The following is a 27,872-nucleotide window of genomic DNA, read 5'->3' as shown; positions in this document are numbered from 1 at the left end:
TAGAATATGTCTGCAAAATTTCATGGACTTTGGTTGCTTAATATTCAAATGAAATTGGAACTACGATTGTATGAAACGAGTGGAAACGAGTGACGGAGAGAGCCCTGTTAATTATTTGTGTTATCTTAAAGCGGTTTTATCTTTAACCAAATTTTAGATTTCTCCGCTTATTACATTTTGATATGATCACGCGTGAATTTTGACAAAGAAATTCAAAACGGATTTCGGAAATAGGTACTATGTGATAAATGACAAAATCCGTTAAAGTTATATATGTATTAATGAAATAGATGTTAACACGTGTCTACTATCACAGAATATTTTATTTTCGAAAAAACGGAGAGTTTTATGTAGGCATACAGTGAATTAATTTAATGCTCTTACAGAATATCCTTAGATACAAAGGTACTTATCAAGTAGGATGGTGTAATCGGTGTTGAACTGTAATCTTATAACAGGCACCTATGTTACATTAAGATGTAGGTACGTAGGTACGTACACTGTCAATTATATTATTGTTATTAACACAACTTATTGAATCGAGAACATTGAATAGAATGTAACATTCGTTAAGATTTATTTTAAAATATATGTAAAATTTGCAAGTCAATATTCAACATTATTATAAACATTTGAAACAGGTAATCATGATCACTCACACTTCCGCATGCTTATTGCCAAGTTGATTTCGGGTAGGTATCGGATACAGTTCTGCAAGGACGGTTGCAGCTTCGAATACGAGTAACCACAAAAGATGGGCCAATCGATTTTTTACTCGTGTATAGCTGTTGTCTTAGTACGCCGTTAAAAAATATGTTCACTTACGTTGCCAGACTAAGAACGTCTATTTTATTTGATAAGGGAACTGATATCTAGCGATTAACAACGTAAAGGAAAACGATTGCAATCCAACCTTTCGAAGTAAAAGTTAGAGTGCATAAATAAAGATGATTCGTACTTATATACGACGAAAAAAATACAAAGCCAACTATTGTGGAGGATCATCGCATGCAGGTTAGTTTCCGTAGAATGATAAACCAATGCAGACTTGCTGAGCTTTGAGCTTGAGCTCAATGAGCCTCCACAACACAATTGTATATAACTAACCTAACAGACGGGCACAGGTCCGAAATATAGAAAACGTTACACATAACTATAACATGGGTGTTTAATCATCAACCGTGCGTACTATCGAGACCACTAAATATTTGAATATTCGCTAAACTGTGCGTTTATTGAATCTTTAATTTTTAATTATTTACAAACTTTTCTTACATTAGGGTTAAGGGTAAATCGAATGGCCTAGAGTAGAAAAATTCAATACACAACTCGGCCAAATTAAACAGCCGACAGAGAAACAGCATCAGAACCCTGCGCTCAGGCGTAGGTACATAAAAGGAGTCGCATTCACTCACAAAAGGTTGGAGGCCCTAGAGGCCGTGCCGACATTATTTGCCGCCGAGGCCGAACTTCATGAAGATGAGCTCCTTGCCCTTGCTGAGGATGTCGCCGCCGGGCGCGGTCATCTCGCTGAACTTCTGCATGAGGTTGGGCTGCGACGTGGGCGGCTGCTGCTGCGCCGGCGTGGCGGGCTGCGCCGTGGGCGCGGGCACCACGGCCGGCCCGCCGCGCCGCGCCGGCGACGTGCTCACGGCCGTGGTGGTGCCCACGGGCGGCATGGCCAGCGTGGCCGCGGAGCCGGGCGACTGCGCGGTGGGCGTGCTCACGTTACCAGCGCTCGTGCGCGCGGTGCTCGTCTGCGGCGCGCTCACCGCGCCTCTCGCCCTCGCCTGCTGCTCACACAGTCAAACGAGCTCTTAAAATTAGTCGGTTCGGGGAGCAAACCCGTGAAATGTGGATGACTCTGAATTATGGTCTCGAATGAAACTAGCGTCTTAATTAAATGCAAACTTGTTTCGATGCAGTTTTATGAAAACTAGCGAATTAAATTGATTCGTTACGTTATATTTTCTACAGAATGTAAGTGGGTAGGTAGGTAGGTACATCGCAAAACTATAGAACTTTTAACTATTTAAGAAATTAGTTTCTCTAATAATATGTATAAACACAGGAGTTTTTAGGTTAGGGACTCATGGAATAAATTAATTTTGAACGAATTAACAAGTTGCTTCCATTATTTATTAGATATTGAATGTAGGTACATAATACTTATTATACATGCAAAAAATATTTGCGAAATACATTATCATTGCAATTTTATTCATGCACTGCCATACACTAAAGCAAGTTTATATACAAACAAATATTTATTTATCATGTACACAAATGCAGAAATTGTTTTTTATACATTGTTCTACATTTCTTGTGTAGATAATAAGTGAAATCGTATACAGTAAGTAGGTTTTCAGAAATATCATGCCTTGAAAAAAATATGTAGGTAGTTACAAAAAAGAATTACTATTAAACTAAACGATTACGCCTAAATAAATACATAATATTCTATGTACGCTACAAAGTATTTTTTTTCATGATGTATGCAGTCTTTATCTCATCTATATGTTGTAGTATGATGTATCTTACATGAACGTAATCGTCTAGTTATGGACCACATTCACAGGCTTCAGAGACGTCATCGACTTTACGGTGAATGGGTAATGGTATATCTGATGTACGTGAAGTATACGCCAGTGTTGTTCTGTACTAGTTCTGTATGATATGGTCCAGTATGACATGATATCTAATGTGTAAAATCTCGATGACTCGTCCAAATGTTCTTTGGACTGAAACATTAAGGACTATACGCCCTCTCGCTATACACTGGGCGTTAATGAAACGTAATGTAATAAAAGAGAAGAAAATAAAAGAGAAACAGTGAAAACAAATCTAAAAATATGAAGTGGTAGACGAACTAAAGAAAACGACTAGCATCCTTGCATAATCTGAAATTATTCTCGTGGGGTCAAACTGTATAAACGGTAATTTTTTACCTGAGAATTCGCCTGTTCTGGATTACTGGCGCATGTGTTGTGGTCTAACTGAGAAGGGGGAAGAGGGCAGGCATCTAGCAAACAGACAATACACACAACATATATAGTGACCACAGACAACCACTCGAATCTTGGATCACACCTCACGCACATCGTGGACTCTGTGCAATGCTATGTTGCGTGTATTAGACCAGCCTACCTTGCGTGAGCTAATGTGACAGCTATCTCGAGAAAACATAGGGAAGTTGTGACAAAACAAAAACAGAAAGGACAGTCAGAAAGATAATGCAGACGAAAAGAAAATAAAGTTGCCCTCAAAGTATTGCTGAAACGTTAAAAAGGAGTTTGGTTATTTGACTTTCGTGTTTCGTTGAGGTTTTCGCGTGTGGGACTTCGATGTCTGTGACTGTGTAATCCAAGATAGTGTTATCAGCATAGTGTACACCAAGAGTCTTTGTGCTCCGTGGATTGCAACCGGACTCGCGATACTGTCGCTTCGACATTCAGGCCCGAACGTGTTCATTCAAAACTCATCGTTCCGAATGTTTCAGTAAATAGGTACATAAAGTTGGACCAAACATTCACTACGATCAGGTAACTACGGTGACCAGTTCTTACACATTAAAACCAAGAAAACTCGCAAAGCGAGTCCCGTAGCAATCTTAAGACCGTGTACAGAGAAGATGATAGAAGTTACCAGAGCGAAATAGCGAGCGTCTTTCAGTAGTCACACAGCAAGTCCAAGGTGCAAACATGAAACACTCAAAGCTCTTAGTGATCAGAATTAACCGATCGTCAGCTGGACTTACCTAAACGGTTTTAATAGTATTTTTTTTTTTACTAACAGGGAAAGTAACTATGACAGCGAATATTGAAAAGCCGTTCGCGGCTCTACACAGTACATTACACGATAGGTGAGATGAGAGTTTTACCTGTTTTTCGATGGTGGTTCCTCGGCGCAGGGGCGACGTTGTCCCGGGGCGGCGGGGGCGGGCCGCGCGCGCCGGGCCCACAGGGCGCGCCTCGGCCGCGGCCTTGCCCTCCCCCGGGGATTGTGCCCGGGTTTACCATTCTACCGCCCGGTACTCCAACGCCTATGCAAAAAACGTCACCAATGTTCTTTACAATTATATTCCCCGTCTGCCGTGATAATCGAGAAGGCAGTAAGTCTAATTTTTAGGGTACCATACCCAAAGGGTACCATTAGGAGTTAGGACCCCATAACTAAAGGTCGTAGCTCACTTACACGATACCGCTCCCGCGCGGTAAAAGAATAAACGTTCAAATATGCGCTTAAAGTCGTACTTTGTACGTACATTTTACAGTGACAACATACGATTGCAAACAAAGCGCAGCAAGCGAGCTTGTCGCAATCTAAAAGACTCTATCTAATGAATCGTAAAAGCACAGTTTTACGATGTATAACTGTAGTAATAGAGTTGAAATTTTCACAGAATGTGTATCTCTATTGCCGGTATAACAACTAATAATAAAACTTTCAAAATGGCCGCCCTAGAAATTTAAAAAATTAAAAAGTGTTATTTCTTGTACAATGGTACGGAACCTTTCATGTGTAGGTATATCCGACTCTGATCGAAATTTTGTTTTGTAAATTACATAATTTCTTATTATAGCAATGCAAAATTTTTCACGGTTAGAAATGATAAAGCTCGGCATACATAGGTTTACATAAAACTAGTGGTTCGCCCCGAACTAATACCTCACGTCCTAAAATTAGGAAGAAAAAAAAGATAGATAACCTTGACTAGGCTGACTGCCCGGTCCGTACTGGTCTGTGGCTTCCGCGAGGAAGTTACTCGGCACCAGGCCTCTAACACCATCGATCTCGGCCATGAAGAATCCATCATCGTCCATATCTCCGTACACATGGATAATTTGCCCTGTTTGAAAGCTCAGCTCCGCCTGGAATAAAAAGAAAATTTGAAGATATACTATGATACCATGTTATTTCTTACGTCCACTTTGTGTTTTGGTTTCTTGTTTCTATTGTCATAGTTTGAGAACGAAAACATCGATGAGGAAGAATTTAACTTTACATAAATACTAGCCAAGTTAATAGTACTATACCAGGAACCTTCGTGTGTCAACAACAATTGTACAAAGTTTCAACTCAATCAGAAGACCGATGTGCAAACGCATAGGCATTTTCACAATCAAGTAATTTCATTCAAATATATAGGAATCATCTAAATAATTAATTATATTAGCCAGTGCAGCAGTAATACAATATGTAAATTAATAGATTGTAAAATTATTTTGACGATTGAAAAGTTTATTTGAATAAGAATATATTCTATTTTAATCTAGGTATTTTTAAGTAGGTACCTACCTACCAAAATAATATAAGGTAAACTCAAGGCCAAAACAGTTTTGTTTAAAGTAAACTAGAAAACAGTTTCTTATCCGACTTACATCAGCATCAACGTTAGGACTGAGCTCCTGTGGGTCGTAGTCGTAAAGGGCGACCATTCTTCGAACAGGCTGGTTGGCGTACGCGTCCGTCCATCTGTCCCGGGGCTTGGCGGTGGTCTGTCCTGTGGCTTCTTGTTCTGAAACCTCAGCAACCATGTTATGGGGAACATAGCCTCGACGACCACGGCTCTCACCCCAGTAGAATCCATCGGCGTCTTTGTCACCCCAAACCTGACGAAGGAAAACAAAAAAAGTCAAGAGACAATAATTCTCGAATCCCTTCGGGGAAGGAGAAAGCGTAGTCGGCCGTAAAAAGTCATCTAACGGAGTTCGCAAGGATGACAGCGTAAGGATTTTTTCGAAAATAAAATATAGCCTACGTAGCTTTCTAGTTGTGAAAGAATTTTCAAAATCGGTTCAGTAGTTCCAGAGATTACCCCCTACAAACAAACTTACAAAGTTTATTTCTTTATAGTATTCTTTATTTGTATAGAAGTGTAGAATAAAGATAAAGCTTCATTAGAAAATCCAGATACGTGTACAATTCTAACCTTTATAATGTCTCCATCGCTAAATGGTAGTTCTTCATCACAACTTTCAGGGTTAGGACTCATAGTTGCTGGATCGTAGTCAAATAGCGCCATGAAATACCGACACCTCTTGGTTGGTGGGTGCCCCTGCTGAGGACGTTGGCCAGGTTGAGGACCTCTGGGCCCCATCGGAGGCGCACCTCGCGGGCCATACTGAGGCATTTGACCTTGTTGGCCTTGCTGCATTTGCTGCATTTGTTGCATTTGTTGCTGCTGTAAGAAGAAACGGGCATTGTGCGGATTTTTCTACTGTCGCCTGCCATAACAAAATTATAATTACAATATTTAGTAAGTACCTAATACGCCACAAAACTGAAATACAGGCATAAAATATTTTTACAAGAAAAATGAAAAGGTAGGTACCTAATCTACATTTAAAAAATATATATAAATCTATTCAAGAAAAACCATTCAACTGTACTTATTTTACATATTGAGGTAGATACTCTAGATAAAGAAATAAACAGAAATGAACCTGGTGAGGGTTAGGGGGTCGTCCTCTCTCGTGGTGGTTTCTGGGCGGAGGGTTCTGATACGGCTGGGGCTGGCTGGGGTACTGGGTCGGCTGGTTACTTGGGAATTGGCCGCCCTGTTGAAAGGGGGGTTGCTGCGTGCCATGGTAGGCTGGTGTATTCGGGAACTGCTGACTCGAAGGCTGCTGCGACGCTTGTGCAGGTTGGGACGGCTGCTGCTGACGTCCGTACGTACCAACACATTAATAAGGTTAGATTTTCCATAACGAAGCCCACAGCAATTTATCAAGCTTACAGCCATAATTTTTTTTTTGGCGTATGCGATCAAAAGCAATTAATTAATACTTTACCTTCGTTTAAGATAACATTCCGCTGAAACTCTATCCAATCCCCATGCACAACGAAAGCTAGCGTGCAGCACTTATGTATTTTTTAACCACATCGTCCATAACATAGATATTTTTAGTGGTACCTTAGCATAGGTTGCGCACAAATAAAATTTCTTGTTTTTCAATTTAGGACGTTTTTAATCTTTTATATTCATTCAATCCATGTATAGACAGGGACGTAGTAAGAAGAGTGTAAAAGAATAATCGAGAACGAGTCGAAGCCAAGACAGCATGCAGAAACAATCATACAAACACGCTGCACATGCTCGGATGTTATGATTCTGTATCGAGTGCTCTGTGGGGACGGTCGTCCTATCTGCCGGGCAGAGGTTTACATTACGTGTCGGGGAACCTGGATAGTGTCGAACGTGAACCTGTGTAGTGTGTCGAACATCGAGGACGTGAAGATAACAACATAGAAGAACGGAAAATGAAAACTTGTGATTGGGAATCCCGCATAATATTGAAAGAGAAGAGAGCAAAGTGAACAGTGCTAGCACATGAAGAGCACATCGATGACAGTTATAGAGATCGCAGACCTGCGGGCGGCGGCGCGTCGCCTCCTCGTCCTCGCTACTGGCCTCCACTGCTCCCTCTTTAGTGATTTCGATGGCCGGTATCCCCGATTGCTGATAGGTACCACACGGTCATTCAACATTTCAATAGTTAGACATCGCTTTTCTATCAATGCGCATGAATGTGACGGTGGTCAAAATGTGCTGCATAATGTTACATTTTATATATCTGACAACATTAACCGCTGAAGCACGAAATAATCATAAAGCTGCCGACGACAAAACCATACATTAGGAGGACTTATTACAGATAAGTATATGTATATTCTAGTATTTGAAGGCAATATAAATGTAGAGCAAGTGAAGCCGCGAAGTGAAGCCGAAGTGAAAATAAAAGTTGCCTATCGTGAAAGCGTTCCCTTGTTTTCGACACTCGAGTCTTGACATAATGCTAGCAATTGAATAATATTATGTTTTGCGACTTTAGTTTTACATAATAATATTATGTTATGGATAGCGTGTAGGTACGTGGTTTGAAGACTTGTCGTTAATGATAACATGAGCAGTGTAATAGTTAATTAGTCAACTAACACGAGGATATAAGTAGTTCAATGTTAGCCTGTTGTTGCGGATGCCTAAAGTAAAAGTTAACACAAAAATGTAAATCAATATGAAAGACCAGTTCAGATAGTGTTTTCACTAAATCTTTATCAAAATTCTAATTGTTCATTAAACAAACTATTAGCTATGGTGTGAATATTAAAATAGATACTAAACATGGAAACTCATATGACGAGTATAGATATAAATTATGCATTAGATAAACATTAGCTAACATGTAATATTTTTTCTACGATAGGTTATTGAATTCGTACTACGGTTAGATTATGTACATAAGCATACTTAAAGAAAATATCGTCTGATGTATGGATTATAGTTGACTACGTCATTAAATACGTATAATATAACGATGCTATCAAAATACGAGCACACTGTGTAAAAAATAAAGACAACTAATATAAAAAGAAATCACTCCAAAAAATCAAAACTGTTTTAATCTAAACAAAGGGTGAAAAGAAATGAAATAAAAGATATAAAAGACGTGTTAAAATTCCTTACCGAAGGGGTTATTTTGTCGAATATACTCTTTAGGAGGCCTGTGCCGAATCCGCTCGTGGGCTACGGAAAGGTGTATAATAGTTATGTGAGAGGAGAGGCAAGGTTATCGTAAACACAATGAGCTCAATGATGGGGTTTCTGTCTGTGTCACAAAATACAAGCTCTTTATTTGTTATAAGTATACGGGTATCTGTAGGGTGTCGTGCACTGTTAGGTATCGGCCAATAGCACTAGAGACTACTGATCTAGTCGCAAGCATTATGCATTTAATTTTGATCGCTCGAGCCGAGTGCATAGCTAGGTATAGTCGATGGCGCGCGTGGTAGTGTAGACCGACCGGCAGAAACTACTCGGCATTTAGAAGATGCCAGCGACAGAACCACAGGAGAGAGTATAAAGAGTGCAGTTTGCAACACCGAGTTCACGCGAAAAGCTATTTCTGACATTCCAAACGGTGATCTATTTTAAAATGCTACGTAATTAAGCAAAACTGAAACGGGTAGTTTCAAAGTCGTGAAATAGCTTCTTGCGTAAGTTGAGAGCGTATGACATTGATTTTGTAACAACAGCTAAGAAGACCAAACAAAAGAAGGATAACATAAAATGAAACGAAGCTTATATTTTGTAACAAAATCATTTATACTGGCGAAATGATTCAATTTACAAACAATAAATATACAACATTGATTTGCAAACTTATAGTACACCAAGTGCTGTGCCAACATTAAACAAAGTATTCACATTTTTGATGAACATAAAATAAAATTTGTACACACGAATGTACCTAACCTACACTAGATATAATTATTATTAGTCTTTAAACAACAAAGCATACTTTATGAAAATATTAAGCTTGAATATTCATGGAATGACAAAAGAATTTTCGGGAATTAAGTACTTTGTTATCGTTTTAGTGAATAGGGTATCTCAAATATTTTAAGATATTAAAATATAATATAATACATCAAATAAATAATATACAAGAATTTTCACCTGAGTTGTTTGTGGATCATGACGGTTAGCGGTAGGGTATATTTCCTTGTCAGAAAGATTTTCGTCATGCTCTATCACTTGCTGATGTTGTTGGTAAGGCTGGGGTCGTTGCCCTCGAAAGCCCTGAGCTGGCTGGGTGGGACCGATACCTGGTCCACGCGGAACCCTGGCGACGACTCCTCGAAGTACAGCAGGTGGTATAGCTGTAGGAGCACTGTCGCTCGACTGGCTGTCTCGCGATTTGGTTCTGACCTGTAATGAAACACACATAAATACACGATACACTCAAAGACAAAAGCAGCAAGTTACTTTTCAGAGCATACGCTTTCACTAACACACGTGATAATAAGTATTGCAGAAAATACAAGTGCATATATTATAATCATAACACAGCGCTCGATTAGCCAGTCTAAGCGGTACAGTACTCACAGTAACGCATTTCGGATTGAGGCCGATCAATTTGCCAATGTCGATGAGCGCATGATCACCGGTCGGGGAATCGACGTCGGTCACCTTCTTGCCGTCGGCGTACACCGCATAGCCCGTGACCGGGCCGGAGGCGGGCGGGCGCAGCACCGGCTGCCACGTCACGAGCAGGGTGCCGTCCTGAGGTCCAGCTTCCACCTGCGACACCGCACCAATCACCACCAACAATCCAGCCATTTTCTTTCGGCCAATTGGGATATGACATGTATTCACACACTATTAAGCCACATCGAGGGAGGATTCGACAAAACAAGGGAAATTCTAAGCTACCAACAACGTGAGCGGAATCAAAAATTTGTCCTGGCGCTGGATTAATGGTTGCGATTGACGCGACTTCCTCGAAACTTTCCATTGTGCCGCGTGCTTGGAGGTCGTGATAGTTACTTGAAAGGGACAGGGTAGTGTAATATGACTTGTGAAAACGTTCATGTTAGGACTTTAATCACACACTTCGTGAGCGTTGAAAAGCATTGTTAAAGTGCGTGTGCTAAAACGCTGATATAGATTTTGTATTTCGAAGGCCAGTTCTGTAAATTATATTTCTATTTACATAACTGTGCCGCTGGTAACAGCCAATTCAAATTATATAAATAATACATATAATATAATACGTATGAGCTAGAGAGGTATAGGTATTTTTAAAAGATTAGATAAGTTTAGTATTTTATACGTAAGGTAGTAAGGCGAGCAGGAAATGTGAGTGTTGAGTGTAAAAAAATCGACGAAAGCATGCTTAGTTTATGTCATGCTAGAAGTAGCTGTAGATATTAATATTATGTACCATTATTTCATTTGGTGGATCCGGTAGACCTTTTGGTAAAGTTCTGAAGTCAGTGTAAGCTCCGGGAGCTTCTTCGATTGGGACTCCAGGCGGCCCGGCCCTCAAATGTTTAGCTCTGACTGTCACCCTGTATTGAGTACTCGGTGAGAGGCCTGTTATAGTATGTCTATAAACACCCGGTTTCACTGTACGGACCTAAAACGACAATGTACTTGAAATGGAAAATTGTGATTCAAATGCCATAGAGATTGGGCATTCGTCATCACTCATCACACATTTTTTACGTTATGTTTTTGGTATACTCATTATTTACTAGACCAGCGATAGTACTTACTTCAACATTATTAACACAGACGACATGCTGGTGATTAGAATTAGCCGGCAGCCATGATATCACAGCCTGGGAGCAGGTGACTCCGCTCGCTCTGACACACGTAGGTCCCATATTGCCTGTGTCCCGGCCTATCACCATGGTGCAGGCCGCGTCTCTGGATGTGCGTCTAGTGACTGTCACTGAACGGACGCTTATACGATGTGGCTTTGAAAATAATTAAATTCGTATAAATTTTACGACGGTTGAGATTTTTGTAAGAAATCAACTAGTGAAAGCAAAGAAAAAGATGAAAACTAAATAGTGTTATATTAAACTAAAAAAAGTGGTGCTCTGGTAAATGAAATAAAACAAAAACATCTATGAAGGTTTATTTCAAATAAATAATAATTTATACAAAAGTATCTAGAAATAATTGAATGAGCTCACCCGATTGGCATCTACTCCTTCGACCAGGGCGCGCGTGCGCTCGGTCGCTTTAACCGTAGTTTTGAGGACGCCATCGACGTAAACGTGGTAACTTTCGATGTTCGCTTGCTGGACCCCCTCGGGCGCCGTCCATCCGATCAGCACGGATTTGTTGAGTTGCCTCTCCAAGGTCAGCTGTCGCGGCGCAGGCACTAACGACGAGAAAAACAGCTCGGCTGTTCAGGTTTGAGGGCAGATCGCGAGTAGGAGGTAGCCAAGCAGGCGAAGTGCGAGTGATATGCCAAGAAGCGTGCAGCGAATTCCGATGTCATAAGGAAGGTAAGTAGGAAAGGACAAAGGTTTAACTATAGAACTCTATGGCTACAATTATAAAAGGTAAGCGATTCAAATGAGTTTAAATCCTGCTAAATTTAACAATGTATTTTGGTTAGGCGTTTAATAAACTAATTTGAAAATTACTCTGAGTAATCTATTGTCACCATGAGTGCATTTGGTCGTGATAAAGAGCATGCGGATAGTTAAAGTATACCGATATCAATTAATGTGATGCCAAAATATACAACCGTTAAACTATTTACAGAGTATTTAAGTAAAATAGGTACTGAACAGGGTGAGACTGAGTTTCTAAAAGGTTCGGACTACTGTGGATGTCAATGATTTAGTAGAGAAATTCTTGATACTAGAATTAATTTATGACGCTATGATTAAAATCGAGGTATATTAGACCAGTGTCTTACCATTGTCGTCATCTTCAGGGCCCTCACTCAAATCTGCCATTTCACTAAGACGTGCCACATCTCTACTGAGCGAGAGGTCACTTATAGCTGTGGTTGCAGTTTCATCAGCATCACGCAATGTAGCTACTACGGCCTAGTAATACAGAAAAAATACCTCTCATACCAGCTCTATTTAGTTTAAAACATGATTTTGGCCGATAAAACGCAGTAGCAAAGTTACCTGATGAAACTCCAAGAGATCGTCTCCAACTAATCTTTGAACGAAATTAGCAGGTACGAGACCTCGTCGTCCGTCTAATAATTCTGCATCGAGCATTGTTGCACTAGGATCTGGAGGTCCCCATACTAAAAGGTAATCGCCAGAGCAGATTGACAATTCTCCTTCCGCAGTTTCAACTCTAAAAATTACATGATATTACATAACACTTTACACAGTTTTTACAATTTCACTAAAACTACAAAAAAGTTGATCTATCACAGACCCCAAATCTTAAATTAATTTTCACTTACTCTGGCGGTTCGTAAGAAAATCTAGCGATGTAAACACAACATCGACCTTTCCCCGGAATGTCCAACATATCAACTTGAGGTTCCGAAGTTGCACCACCATTCATATAATGCGTATTTCGTACTGAAATTTTGATTTTTTTTTTTAGTTTAAAATATTATGTACCTTGAATTGTAAGACATTGAGAAGCATATAACGTACCGTCTACATCCAACATATTACTGGGTAAAAGTCTTATAGATCTCGGACCTCGATCGTGGAGAAAGTTTTCTAAATTTCCTATTCTATCAGTTCCATATTGGCTATCTAATGCTAAGTTCCAAGTAGGTTGGTGCGGTGTCACAGGCGTAGCGGCTCTGACCATAGATGGATTATTAGTTCCGTATCGACTTAAGCCGAGATCTATTTCGTCTATCGGTTTAAGTTTAATATTCATCGTGTTTGTTCCCAAGCCACTGGACAGAAGTGGATTTGTATAAGTACCAGCGCCAGCTCCATACCCACTCGCGCCAGTTAAACTAGTATTCAACGCTCCCAATTGACTTCCTCCTGTTAGATTAGATAGAGGATTTCCCAGTGCACCAGATAAATTTGACGCTAAGCCAGCGAGTGTACTCGTAAGTCCTCCAGGTAAACTAGTCGGTGGATTATTTAAGCAACTAGAGAGTCCAGTTCCTGTCATAGTTCCGGTGATCGTGGGTCCTAATGTGCTGCCCAAGCTCATAGCAGAAACATTTCCAAGATTTTGAATGTTTGATTGTAGCCCTGCCAGAGTACTTGAGATTTGACTGATATTGTTTACGAGAGGGGCCGTGACAGGATTTGTAAATGTGACCTGATGTGTATTGCTCATACCGTAAGAACCAGACACAGGATTTGAATAGGAAGTAGGATTGTGCGCACTCATCGAGTAAGCCACGGAGTTAGAGCTAGGGGCAGTGAACTGAGATGTGGCATGTAGAGAGGAGAGAGTGGGCATGGTGTTACTCTGGCAGAGAGCGGCGTGCCCCGTCGCAGATGTGTACGAATGAGGTAACGGCGACGGAGTCGGCGAATGATATTCTCCAAGCGCCTGGTTTGATCCGCTTGAATGTATTCCTGTCAAAAAAATTGTGGGAAAGTGTAAATTATTTTAGGCTAATTAATAATTACAAAGTGCTTTTGAATCATCAACTGTGTCTAAGTAACAGGTGTTATTACCGTGGGTCGTGGATCTAGAATGTTCCAATTCAGCCAGAATGCGGTTGTCTTGTTCGATCTTAGCCATAATGCGTTCTATCTCCGAGGCCGGCTGGGAGGCCTGCGTCGACCACGTCGCCGTGGTCGTGGTGCCCCGCGCTCGCATCGCCGACGATAGCTCTAGCTGGAGCTCCTCACAACGAACCGTTTCTAACGCCGCCTGGTAGAGAAAATGTTTTAATGATGAAGATTTACAAGCCATCTAATGAAGCGCTGACGCAACAAAAATGATTTCCATTGTCAGAACAGATCGAGTAACAAATTATTCGAGCACGTTAATCGAGCATTTGTCCCACGCATGGCGCAGATGCTGGTACAAGAGTATCCGTGTGAATAGTAGCAGAGCTTGCTTGAGCTACATCCACGCTCTTATCAGCATATTGGTTCCATAACACATAAATATTATATTCATAAATAAAACCTACTTATTTACCACCCATTCTACGTACCCACTACCCACCTTTAACTTTTGGGAGTTGTGTATGTTAATATCACTTGCTCTAACGGTGAGAGAAAACATCTTGAAGAAACCTGCATCCTTGAGAGTTCTCCATAATGTTCTCGGCGTCGTCGGCGCGAGCACGCTCCGCCTCGCGCAGCTGCCGCGACAGCGCGTCTGGCACGGCGCCGCTCGACATGCCATACGCATTCATACTCTGCACAATAAAGGCATTACCTTCTTCTCAAGTTCCCGCACCCTGGACTGCAGCTGTTCGACGTTGTGCGAGTCGTGCGGCGAGCGCTGCGCCGAGCGGAGCTGCGCGAGTGCATCGGCGTGCGCGCGCTCGGCGTCGGCGCGCGCACGCTCCGCCTCGCGCAGCCGCCGCGACAGCGCGTCCGTCTCGCCGCCGCTCGACATGCCGTACGCATTCATACTCTGCACAATATTTAATTATTATTGAATAAATAAATAAAACCATTTATTTAGCCAAACAGAAACCGATAAACTAAAGAACCGAGGAATAATAATTTTGTATTATTTGTAGGTTAACCAGGCATCCACTACACCTAATTTCCTAGTTCCTACACTGGTCTATCTTCCTACAGTCTAGATCTAGTCCGAGAGTTCGAGATCTAGGTAATTATTCCTAAATCGCTTAAAATACTAAAGACGGGCCGCGACTTCGCTCTTGTGGAAATTTTAAAAAATCCGGCCTTATTCCTTGATTACACTATAACGGGAACCTCTGGGCAAAATTTAAACTTTCCAGGTAAGGGGTTGAACATTGGTGAGTAAGTCGTCTAATATGATTTTCAGGCATGTCAATTGTCGACCCCATCACGGTGACATACCTAATATAAAATTAAAGCATGTTCAATAGCCGAAAACTGCAATAAATATGAGACTTGGGGGAACCAAGATCCTAACGGGGGCACGGCCTGATACAATAAATGTTCTCTACAAAATATAATATGGGTAAACGCCTCATCTTCTATCTTACAGAATACATCCAAGCAACGTATTAATTTATTGTCAAACAGTAAGCATAAACATGGTCCGAACTCGGACCCATTAGTTCAGCGCCAACCTATAAACGATGAAAAGCTCAATGCCTTGTTTCTACTCAGCCGTGATAAACGGTGCCGCTTTACTGGTGTATGAATAATAATTTATCGATTTTCTGTTAAAATTGACTGGAACCGGTACGTATTCGCCCTTCACAGTTTGACGTCACGGATAGAAACCGATATGGGGAATTGATGAAATAAGCGGCCCATAAAATAACTCCTCGAAACAGTCAAAACAAGCCATCGAAAACTTAACAGCGTTTTAACGGGCATTACTTGCGTTTCCCGCCTCGTCCGCGTCGGAGTCGACCATTGTAAATCGAGTCGACTGATTGTTAAATTACTGCGCCGTCAGTCCGGATTAATTAATAACATTCATTTTATATGGCTCACACATCAAATGAAACTTATGGGACGTAATGAACTTTGATTTAGGTAAAGTCAGTATGCTTTTATTAACTTGCAAATAGGTTGGCACTTATGTAAATAATTCCAGGTAGCCGTAGCCACACACTATCAAAACTATTTAACTTAACCATGTTTAAGTACGAATATTTCGGTAGGTAACTTAAAGCTGATATACGGAAAGATTTGGGAGCTCATCGCATTATAAGCTCAACAAAACGTCTACCAATTATGATTAATGGGAAGGGGTCTCGAAGCACGACCCTTAGCAATGTTCATTATTATGATGCAAAGAGAAAATTAACCTTAAAACCTTTTGATTATGATGAGACGAGATTAATAATGTGGTACAAAAGTAAAATAAGCAAAAGAAAAAGAATTGTCTGGTTTAGATTTGACAGTAAAATTATTATCAATAAAAATACTGCAAGATCAACCCTACTGGGCGTCGCGCAGGAGAGGCACCGCACATTCTTTTGAGATCCTGGAGCCCTTACATTATGCGCTGAGGATGGGCTCCGAGGGGGTTTTAGTGGGCAGAAATCCCACATAACCCGATCTCACCCCATTTCCCCCACTACAACATAAAAATGTAGCTACCTAAGTAGCCCACAAGTGAAGAAGGGTGTCCTCTTAAAATGCCGAGAAGAGTTAGATCCTACAGTGAGTTATAATTAAGGGAAATTGCAATCATCATTGCATTACATTGGAACATCTATTTCCTCTTTGTCACAAAAGAAAATTAATGATGTTCAAAGCTGAAAGCCCATTCAAAATAGCGTTGACGAAGCAGTTAGTCGGTCAATGAGCCCCAACGTTCCACTTTATACAATACCTACCTACTCTACCTTCAAAGAATATTTTTTAAAGAATATTAGCCACGTTAATCATGACTAATATTACCCTTCCCTCCAACTGAGCATAAAGCTTGTCCTAGAAATGGGTACGTACAGTACAACGGGTGGGTACGATGACAGTTCAAAGAATGTACCTAATAAATCTTAGAAAATATTGTAACTAGCATTTAGATAGAAACATAACAATCTTTTACATGTTACACCAACCGCACGATATTCCGTAATCCCAAAATGATAACAAAATCAATAGTGAGCGTGCAACGAACTCAACGCAGCTGAAAATCGCCATCCCATCGCCGCCGCCCCGTCTCGGGCTAAGAAAAAGTGCGGTGACCTGCTTCCCTGTGTTCCTAGGGACTCCCCGGTAAGGAGGGGGCCCCCACAAAGCTTGGCAGACTCTCCGGCGACGCGGAATTGGGATAGCAGCCAGTGCCTGCCGGCTACGCAATACGGCGCGTCGGGACAAACGTCTTCCATGCTTAAAGGGAGATATATTACGTCCCCTTTGGGTAGTGTTGGCAAAGGATAGAACTAATAGTCGGGCTTAAATTATACTTACATGCAAATTTAATTAGAACCGCGAATGGGGTGTTTATTTAGGCAATAGTAATGGTGCTTGTGTGTTGTGCGATTTATTTATGCTGAATTTTAAGTTTGCACTACGTTTTGTATTGTTCAAGGTTTAGGTACGCTTGAAAAAATAAATTCTTTTATTAAGCTTGGCCCAGAACTGACATTGTTCTGAATCGGTACACTTTTAGAGTCACTTGCAACATAGAGTTAAAATAAAATGAATTTATTTATTTTATGTAGGACAACCTGTGCTACTTAAGTCACTATGTCAAGACTCTACCACTGGTTCGGAAAGCAGCTTCTACTGAGAAGAGTCGGCAAGAAACTCAGCGGTTACTCATACTATTACTAGTAATATTATAAATGCGACAGTGTGTCTATCTTCTGTCTGTATGTCTGTTACGTTTTCACGGCCCAACCGCTGAACCGATTTTAATGGGTACAGACTTGGGATAGGCACATCCCGGGGAAGGACATAGGAAAATCAAAGAGTTCCTGCGGGATTTTAAAAAACTGAAATCCACGCGGGCGCAGCCGCGGGCATCCTCTAGTTTTAAATAATTTGGCATTGGACTAAAGTTAAATCTCAAAATAAGAAATCACTTTATGCGAAGTGAATAAGCATTTTAATAAGACAATCTAGAGACCACTAAAAATACAGGAATAGTCAATTTATAGGTAGGTACCTACACTACCTATATATGAATTAGATAGAGGACTTTTTTAACGCCGTTAAATAAGCGTCCAAATGGAACAAATATGTATTTCCAAGTTCTATCTGTTCACAGTTACACGTAAAAAAACGTTGACGTGTGAACATAAGAGGGGTCTCTCCGTCACTCGCTCCATACAAACATAGTTCCAATTTCATTTCATTTTCGTTAAAAAAGCTCTCGTTGCTCTCATGCCGCTACCATGAAAATATTGAATTAGGTAAATAATATAAATAAAATAACGTTCGAATTGCAACAACTTTATGAATAGGCAAAACGTTTTTGTAAAGAAATGAAGCAAGGCTTAAGTTGAATAAAACAAATATAATGAACGCAGACGAGTACAAAAAAAAAACAGTTAAGTGCGAGTCGGACTCGCACACGAAGGGTTTCGTACAAGTGTACAAGAAAATAGCTTTTGATATTTTTAATTTGCACAATGGCCATTTTAATCATTTTTTTATTTGTTGTTATAGCGGCAATAGAAACACATTGTGTCACTCCTCTACTCTTTCTCTATTCTATTACAAGGTCATGAGATACAGCCCGCTGACAGATCGTCAGACATGAGACGGACGAAAAAATGGACGGACACACAAGAAAGAAAGAAACGGGGACTTAGTAAAGGATCCCGTTAGCACTCTTCGGGTAAGGAACCCTAAAAACATGTGTACAATAAAGATTCCAATTTCAAAACTCTGAAGTTGCGCAAAATGAGCACGCGGCTCGCAATCCGTTTAACAGCACTTTCATTAGAAAAGTACGGAAAACTCCGAAACTTTATGGGGCTCCCATCCTAATTGTTACTGAGAAAACCACAATGTAGTCTCGCATTTATATAACTCAAGTTCGCTTTGATGAGAATCACCAAGAAAATTCTTTATTTTTTTCTTTTCAAATCTCCCTTCTTCGGTGTATTTAGTTCAGTTAAAGTAAATATTTATTATTGTTAAATAATTACGACTTGCGAGGTTAGTTATACACAATAATCCTTAATACAAGTAGAAATAAAAAAGGATTAAGAACCCGTCTGTCATATTAATTTTTTTTTTTTAAAAATAATAGCGAATGTAACTCGGGATGATGTAGGGATTCTAACGATACCCCATACATCCACATCTATTCAGGCATTTAGAAAGTATGGTGGAATAAATAAACTTACATAGGTACATGTACATAGATGAGTCCTGAAAATACGAGTATTACACTCCTTTTTTTGGGCAGTCGTGGAAAAATTTGTACCAATTACCCATGACTGAATTTGCTCCTACAATCATCCTATGGGAAACGAATCTTCCGCCCTTTTCTGGAGAAAAGTAAGGGAAATCAGTGATACAAACAAGTAACTTACAGGATCGATTAGGTTAAATTGGTCAGCATATTAGTCTGGTCATTCAATAAGATAAAGCAGCCAGCGTTCTGGGCACCTTGCCTCGTTACAGTGGTTTAGATGATAGGTAATTTGATTTGTAATTTTATGTTTATTTATTTAAAAAAAAAAATTAATTATGGCTACCAATGATATAAATAAAAACAGTAACTTATTTATATTTAATCTTTCAATACATCAAAGAGAAACCGCGGTTCTTCAAATTATTTTCATGTACAATAGGTACTTGTTATGATTTTAACGTCACATTATACATAACACATTTTCCCCCCTAAAGCCTTTCAGACCGTCAGTGATTACGAATTCATGTAAAAAAGAAAAATAGTGTTTGGATTTTAGGGTGCTAGGGTGTACTCAAACAACGCTTGAATAATTGCAACGGCGGAAAACTATTATTATGTGGGAGTAGGGACCCATTAAAGTGTACGGTGGGTAAATGCAGCAAAGTAAGTTGCTATTGAAAATGGTCCTTATTGCAATGGCGCTTAAGACTACAGGACATGGTCGCTTGCTGTATACACTTCAGTTATTGGACAAAAGCCACGGTACAAGCACTTAAGCACAGTTAATTTGTGCAGCTACAGTCTTACCAGTAGAGTTGATAATAACTTATAGTTTCGATTACATTTTGTAACAGGCGCCTTACAAAGGAGGAGGAAAAAACCGAACCGAGTATGAGTCGGACTAACATACGAAGCGCTCGTAAAAAAAATTGCATTTAAAATTTTTTTTTCGTGATATAACCACAAATTCACGGTTTTCTCCGTGTGCTATAAGATATTGCTACTTACCTATCAAAGTTCATAATTCTGGGTCAACGGGAAGTAGGCAGCATTTAGCTTTTGATTCCATAATCTTGACAGATATGACAGACAGACAACGAAATGATCCTATAAACCTGTAGGTGATCTTTTTTCCTTCTAAAGATATGGAACCCTAAAAAAAGCTTTTGAAAGTGTAACGTTGACTCAGGTCGATAAATGGATGTGTAGCCAACGTTGGAGGCTTAGAGAAGTTGGCGTCTGTCGGTCCCAGCTACTATAACTAGCATCTAATAGTATTTAGGTACCTAGGTTCTGGTACCGACCACAATCGTCATACCTGAGTCGAAAACGTACTTACTCTTATTTGGGTATGAAAACCTATCGCATAGTTGTTTCAAAATAACTCCTACCCTGATATTATATTACGTGGTATGTACTAAATAGGTAATTATGGAAAATTAACTTGTTAGTCACCGAAAACAAAACGGCAAGGGAAGCAATTACTTAGATGATTATGTTACGCCTGGATGTCTATACCTTTTCTTAGCGCATTTTCATCTGAGACTGCATTGCACTTAGCCTTAGGTGAGATCGCAGTCAAGCGCAAACTGGTTAACAATGAAAAACGGCGGAGATGACATCAAAGAGAAAAACTGCACCAAGTGCTTAAATATCTCCAAAGTTATGTGACGTTGAAATATTTTATGATCAAGTTTCAGTATTTTAATATACGAGTAAATGAATCAGCCCCGGGCTATGCATCTATATGCGATGTAGGCAACTAAATTCGGAAACTAACTGCCTATAGGCCCAGCGCGGAGACTTCTAGAGGCTCACTTTCATTCCTGACACTCTGCCCCAGAAATCAGAATACATAATAAAGTGACTGCTCGAAATTACACTTTGGAATAGAGATAGATTAACATACAAGCTACTTTTTATCCCGGAGAATCAAAGAGTTCCCACGGGATTTTGATAAACCTTAATTAATCCCCGCGAACGAAGCCGCAGGCATCATTTAGAAGTACCATACAAGCGTAGCAACTGAATAAGTCTTAGAATAGCTTAATGAAGTAGGTAAGTTAAGCTTTTTAAAGAATCTCGTCTGTGCACAATCTAAATTCTAGCGGAACAAATAACGAGAGTTGGTTAGGCATACTTCGTAACATCAATGTCGCGCACATGCGGTCTGCCCTATATTACCAAACTTGGCCTGTCGTGTCCGGTAATAATTACAATAGTAGTAATAACTTTAGCAGTTATAGCCTACTGGGCACTGGCCTAGTGATTTGGAAGGTCGGGGTTCGATGCCGGGCACGCACCTCGAACTTTTCGGAGCGAGCGTTTTAAGCCATCTTTTGGAAACCTTCTGAGACTTCTCCGTTATGTTGTATCTCGGATAATCTCTCGGATAATAATCGGTAATATCTCGGAAATATAAAAGTATTGCATCCAATATCCAGAATGATTTTATAACACTTTTAACTGAACAAAAACCTTCACCTAATATCGCTTTGTGGAACCATGAAGATATTCTTTTGTATACCTAACCTAAGTTTTCTTTTGCCGCAAACATTTTGATATTAGAAAGAAGAAAAGTAACATTAAGAATGAAAGATAACAGTAGAACTAGTAGGCATGTAGGTTTATATAATCGGTATATACCTAGTATATATATACGTATCATGTACGAAATAGAAGTACCTAGGTATACTATTACCTACGGTGAAAACGTAGAGTAAGTAACATCGACAAACATTTTACTCCTCTATCAGTCCTTCCCAAAGGAACCCTTACAGTTTTTCGGGATTCAAATTGCATTCAAATTCGTTACTTTAGACAGTTAGATTGGGTAATTAAAAAAAAATACAGTTTTGAATTCTAAATGGTAAGTATTTAACAAAGCTTTCTCAAATAATGTAAAGAAATCTGTAGTTACAGTTTTATTAGATACCTTTATAGGGCCAAGCACATCGTATGAACCTCATAAACTGTAAAAATCATCAAATCTTTCCACCTCATTGTATAGCCTTCATCCATTGAGTGTTATCACAGTTAATCATGCACAATGAAAGCTATACCTACTTATACTTATTTATCGAACGTGTTCTTCTTGGTATGAATCAATCATCCGTTTCTATTCGAAAAGAGCTTTTCAAACTGCGCGCTCCGGTTAAAGGTTAGAGGTGATTTGAAGCAACTGTTGGACATCTGTTTACCTACTGTTTATATAAGAGACTCGAAGGTATGTATACAATTCTGCTGACACGTTCCTGCAAATCACATACCTATGTTCTAAGTACTCAGCCTTTGATAACGGCAAATCTATACTACTAAATAAAATTGAAGTGTCGTGTCTGTTTCAACGGGCTAATCTTCGGAATGGCTAAACCTATTTTGACAGGACTTTCACGGACAAGTGAAAGTCCCGTCAGAAAAAGTGAAGACTATTGACAGTGGCACACACTTAACGAACGAATGAAGGAATTTTTGCTTTAATTTCAATTTTTAGGGTTACGTACTTCAAAAGACAAAAAAAGGAACACTTATATGATCACTTCGTTGTCTGTTAAGACCTGACGTCAAGGGAATCAAAGGAGTAAGTAGTTCTAGTTGACCTAGAATTATGTAAGTAGCATACATATATTTTTTTAATGTGATATTAAAATAAAAGTACTATACAGATTTAAACGGTGACATCTCAAAACATTAGTGTCAAAAATCCTCAATAACGAAGATCGCTTTCAGTGCGCCAGATATTATGATTGATGGCGATAATCGGTGATCCTTCACCCCTCGGATGAACAGGCATCCGGAGAAAAAACGTCTCACCTAAAAGGTTCTTTAATACAGTTTTACGTTTAAGTGATATCGAAACCTCGAACCCAATTTTAAGAATGTTTTTAAAGTTTAGTATGTTAAAAAAAAAGGAAACATTACAGGATCACTTCGTTGTCTATCTGTCTGTCTATAGTCTCTGTCAAGACCCGTCAAGGGAATCAAAACCTTTATGGTACTTCCCGTTGACCTAGAATCATGAAAGCCAGGTAGCAAAGCAATATCTTATAGCACAAGTAATATGTTTGTACGGAACCCGTGAATTTGAGGTTACATCACAAAAATAAATAAGTGTTTTTCTTTTTTCTCGTACGATGGTACGGAACCCTTTGTGTGTGAATCCGACTAAGTAGGTAAATACTTTTGTATAGGGCGAACGTATACGTTTGTATAACTTGGGTTTGATACAATACAGAGGTTTAAATACAAAACATCTTTTAACAACACAATCGCATTAAATATAAAGTGGGTACCTATTTACCATTTACCTACTTACTTATTAAATTAATTAAATTTTTTTAACCGACTTTAAAAAAAAGGAAGGGGTCATGATACATGACCCTTGTTAATAAGGATTTCAATGTAGAGGTAAAATTGATAACCGACGTAGAATCGTGAAAATTATAAAATAGGTAAGCAAAGTAGGTAGGTACTTCTAATACGCGTGACCATAACGAAATTTCCCAAAAAGCTCTCTAATTAAAATTAAAAAAGCCTTTAGTAGGGAGGAGGAAAGTGTCGTTCACGTTTTTATCAAAATACCAGCTTATTGAGAAGTGATATTGATACTTGAAGGTAAAACGAAAGAACTTCATAAAGCATCTTGACTTACTTTTATTATCATTGATGAGGTAAGCCAGTAATTTTAATTGGAGTATTATAATCTCTATAAATAATTTTAAGTAGGTAAGTAGGTATTCGTAGATATATTCTGTTTTAGGGTTCCGTACTCAAAGGGTAAAAACGGAGCCCTATTAATGTTACTCTGCTGTCTGTCCGTCTGTCTGTCTGCCCGTATGCAGAGGCTTCTAGCTCGTAGACTAAATGAGTAACAAACCTGAAATTAATTAAATTAAATTAGAAAGCCAACCAAATTATTTTAGTTAGGCTCCCATACATGAAAAAGAAGCCGATTTTTTTTTTCTTACATGTATTTAGTAAAAGAGAATTAACCACATTTTTATGCAATACTTGCCTAATTGTTATATTGAGCTAAGATGGATACCTTTGACCAATAGACTTCTAGATGTGGACCCTGGACGTATAGACAAACACTAGGAAGAAGGGGGAGGCTCTTTTTAGACTCTATTTCATTTCTATTTTACCTTGGATAATAAATCAATCGTAATATGATCGTAATTCCAAGTGAAACACTAATAAATTCCTAAATTATACTCCTTTCCAATTTAAAATATCTCGTGTCGTTTCGTCTCTTTTTCCGTTTATACACAATATTATATTTTGCTTTTTATGCTCGAGCTTAAACAGAAGAGCAATTTTCACAGCAAATAGTACAACCCAAATAATAAACCGCTATGTGTATTGGCTACACAAAATCGGAATAAAGCCGGTCATTGTACTTGGCTCGTGTAGTGAAATATTCAATACTGGGCCCTACACGCGACGGCGCTGCCAAACTGGGCCGCAGAGCCTTGGATATAGTTAACGATAAATTCTGAACAGTATTTGCATAATAGGTTAGTGGTTGCGCTTCTGATAGGTGCATTTGGTAAATAAAGGCTTCCTGCACCTGCCTTGTTTTGGGCAAGATAATTGGGGTAGGTAGTTTCTTTGCACAAAACTACAGTTAGTCATCATCATTATCTCAGTCACTGGCCTGTCACTAAGAACATTATAGATCAGTTAGAACAGAGCCGCATACTAAAGTTCTTTGGACACGTCTCACGACGCAAGAGTGGCTCAATTGAGCGTCTTGTAGTGCAACAGAATGTAGGGCGAGGAAGGTCGCCTATGCGATGTACCAACCAAATACCTAAAGGGTACTTCGTGATGATCACGACCATTCTGCCGAAAGTGTCCGACGAAGAAGAAGAAGATCAGTTTCCAATTGAGATCTACGTTGATCGACAACTGAGTATCAAGGCTGAGGTAGTTACCCGTGATAAAACCAAGACTGTAAGTATACCTACTTATCCGTTTGGCTTTAGATGCTGTGTAATGTATGTGTTTTTATTTTACTATTTCTATAATTTTCTGGGATAATTTTCGGAAAACTACACTCTCAAAATGAGAAGGGTTTAGGCCTATATGTTCTATTAAGAACAAAAATCAAAATCCGCATTAAAATCGGTTCAGTATTTCTTCAGACAAATGTTAACATAAAAACATAACACACAACACATAGGTACCCAACCTCAAAGGCCAGATGCTATACCATCTCCGTTCTATCCTATGTAAGTAACAAAATTGTTAAAAGTTACTAACTGATCACAATTATTTGAAACTGAGCTATAACAATGTAGCTTAAAAATGAGAGTCGCTTATTCGAGAATAGCAATATCGAGATGGCGATTTAAGCTCTTGTGATCCTTGTGATATTCCATAGCAAAATTCTTCTAAAGTTTTTCTAAGAAAATTTATGATGTCTTGAAGACTATAAAGAATTCTTAGTCTAATGTAGGCCCACTTGCACAAGAACAATTTTTTTTAAATATTTTTTTTATTTGGTTCAGAACCGCCCACAGCCCGCCCGCCCGAATTTAAACTGATCTATCTAGTTCTAATACTATCCCTTTTTAACCCCCGACCCAAAAAGAAGGGTGTTATAAGTTTGACGTGTGTGAAGTATCTGTCTGTGGCATCGTAGCTCCTAAACTAATGAACCGATTTTAATTTAGTTTTTTTTTTGTTTGAAAGGTGGCTTGGCCGAGAGTGTATATAATAGAGCATAGCTATAATTCAAGAAAATCGGTTCAGCCGTTTGAAAGTTATCAGCTCTTTTCTAGTTACTGTAACCTTCACGTCTTGTCGGGGGTGCTATAAATTTTTAAATTACACTTATTGGCAAGAATATAATGCGGTTGCCAAAAAGTGTCATAAGTTTAATCAGAGAGACAGCACCGGGTGCCTCTCTTATAGAGAGTTACATTTTTGTTCCGTTTGCCGTAGAAAACATGGAGTATGGTCCATGTTCCCTATAGGTACCCCATGTCCTATGGAGTCTTTGCAGAAATATAATTCTGGGTCATTTTTCGCGCAAACGATCAGCCTCGCTATCCAGCGCGTAAATGCAGTCTTTCCACGCATGTGTAAATAATTGTACAGTAATAATTATGTTTTATTGTAACAAAAAATGAAATAAGGACCGAATTGAGAGCCACTTACTTTTTGGAAGTCGGTTCATAAAGGTGACAGCATCTTCGTCCGCGCGGATTACCTATGTTTTGTAAAAATCCCGTGGGAACTCTTTGATTATGCGGGATAAGAATGCCCTCATGCGTTTGTGGGATGCAAGCTATCACTGCCCAAATTTCATCAAAATCGGTTAAGTAGCTGGCCGTGAAAAGATAACAAACAGGCAACTATCGCATTTTTAACACATATTAGTGAGAATGATATTACCAGTTTTCCCAAATTTTTTAACTTTTATCTATTTCAAACAACTTAGGTACTACGGAATCAGAAAACATACACTTATCTACCTACTGCCTACAACACTTTTCCTCCTAAATAGTTATGTTAGAGAAATGTAATGATATTAAAGTGACCAAAGTCCTTTTACCATGTTTTTCAATTAACCGTAAGAATAAGAAGTATAAGTAAGATATAGAAGAGTATTGTCTCAAATGTTGTAAGTTCGAAAACCTGTAGAAGACCATTAAATTGTTTCGTTTATATTATCGTTTCTTGTCATTTCTTCATATTTTCATTCAGATCTATGTTACATTACATGCCATTTTTTTCAAGACCTAATTTTTCAGATAGATACATAACTAAAGCGTAAAATAGGTCATGAATCATTGTATGTAGACTAAAGAGTGAATGTCACAGTGTAAACTATTAAATCAATATTTAATATCGAATATGACGACGACCTTCAGTTACTCTTTGCCAGACATGCTTATGATATCAAAAGCGTTGAATATTTAGAAGACTTCCAAAACAATAATTTAACTGATCAATAAAAGTTAGGTAGGTACTAAACGACTCAGCTTCCAAAGTTCCACCGTTGACAGGCGCGAAAAGTCAAACCATGCTTTACCATATTTCGTCTGTTGCCACCTGCCAATCACTAACAACCCAATCGTTATCTGTCCCGTCTGTCCCATAATGAATAATGACGTTCAACAAGCCGTTTAATTTCAGGAGCGAGAAGATAACGGCTCGATCGATAAGGCTTAACCGTTCGTAATAGTTTCCAATGATTTCAAGACGCTTCGACACGGTGGAACATCGAGAAACAATTGATTTTCCACACTTTAGGTGCGTGTAAGCGTACTCACGGTATGAGTCCTCGAGTGCGTTGCATGGGCTCCAAGGTTCAGTGCACGGTCGATGTTACAGGCTGTACCGGATGCACCTTCTCGCGGGCACCGTCTCGAACTTGCGTAACATTTATATAACGAGGCACATACTGTCCGTGACCAAAACCGTTCGGTCAGAGGCGGGCTCGCGCGCGGCTCAGGAGACTGCTCCGTCCTGCCATTTTGGATTCGGTCGGAGCGAGCTGAGCGAATCGCACGGCTAGCACTCGTCACGCGCGATTCGCGCCTAGGGTTTCGACTCCGAAGAGTACTTTTCTGTTAAAATCGGAATCTCGCGGAGCTACGTTCGGAAGAAAAATAAAAATGTATGAATCGGTCGGGCGGAGCAGTAGGCCGGCAGCGAGTGG

At 39.5% G+C, this 27,872-nt stretch overlaps 1 protein-coding gene across 9 annotated transcripts; it reads right to left on the bottom strand.

Annotated features, from left to right (window-relative positions):
* Window positions 1-59: 59 nt before the first annotated feature.
* Window positions 60-27,872, bottom strand: LOC123870847 (peripheral-type benzodiazepine receptor-associated protein 1). 9 transcript variants are annotated; one of them, XM_045914307.1, is made up of 21 exons: window positions 27,484-27,872; window positions 14,648-14,848; window positions 13,933-14,131; window positions 12,934-13,830; window positions 12,735-12,855; window positions 12,445-12,622; window positions 12,225-12,357; window positions 11,488-11,678; window positions 11,062-11,265; window positions 10,728-10,922; window positions 9,890-10,084; window positions 9,461-9,712; window positions 8,468-8,527; window positions 7,373-7,462; window positions 6,447-6,659; window positions 5,933-6,181; window positions 5,382-5,612; window positions 4,709-4,871; window positions 3,881-4,042; window positions 2,949-3,022; window positions 60-1,793 (listed from the first exon to the last, which is right to left on the bottom strand). In XM_045914307.1, exons 2-21 carry the CDS (start codon window positions 14,843-14,845, stop codon window positions 1,449-1,451), a joined length of 4,350 nt encoding a protein of 1,449 aa, XP_045770263.1. In that variant the 5' UTR covers window positions 14,846-14,848; window positions 27,484-27,872; the 3' UTR covers window positions 60-1,448. The 9 variants fall into 9 exon arrangements, with proteins under 9 accessions (XP_045770263.1, XP_045770262.1, XP_045770269.1 ...); XM_045914306.1 differs by having other exon boundaries at window positions 61-1,793; window positions 5,933-6,184; XM_045914313.1 differs by lacking the exon at window positions 6,447-6,659 and having other exon boundaries at window positions 61-1,793; window positions 5,933-6,184.

This window comes from Maniola jurtina, chromosome 13 (genome assembly GCF_905333055.1).
Source record: "Maniola jurtina chromosome 13, ilManJurt1.1, whole genome shotgun sequence".
Classification (NCBI taxonomy): domain Eukaryota; kingdom Metazoa; phylum Arthropoda; class Insecta; order Lepidoptera; family Nymphalidae; genus Maniola; species Maniola jurtina.
The sequence above is the reverse complement of the archived record's forward strand: the minus strand, read 5'-3'. Positions and strand labels throughout refer to the sequence as shown.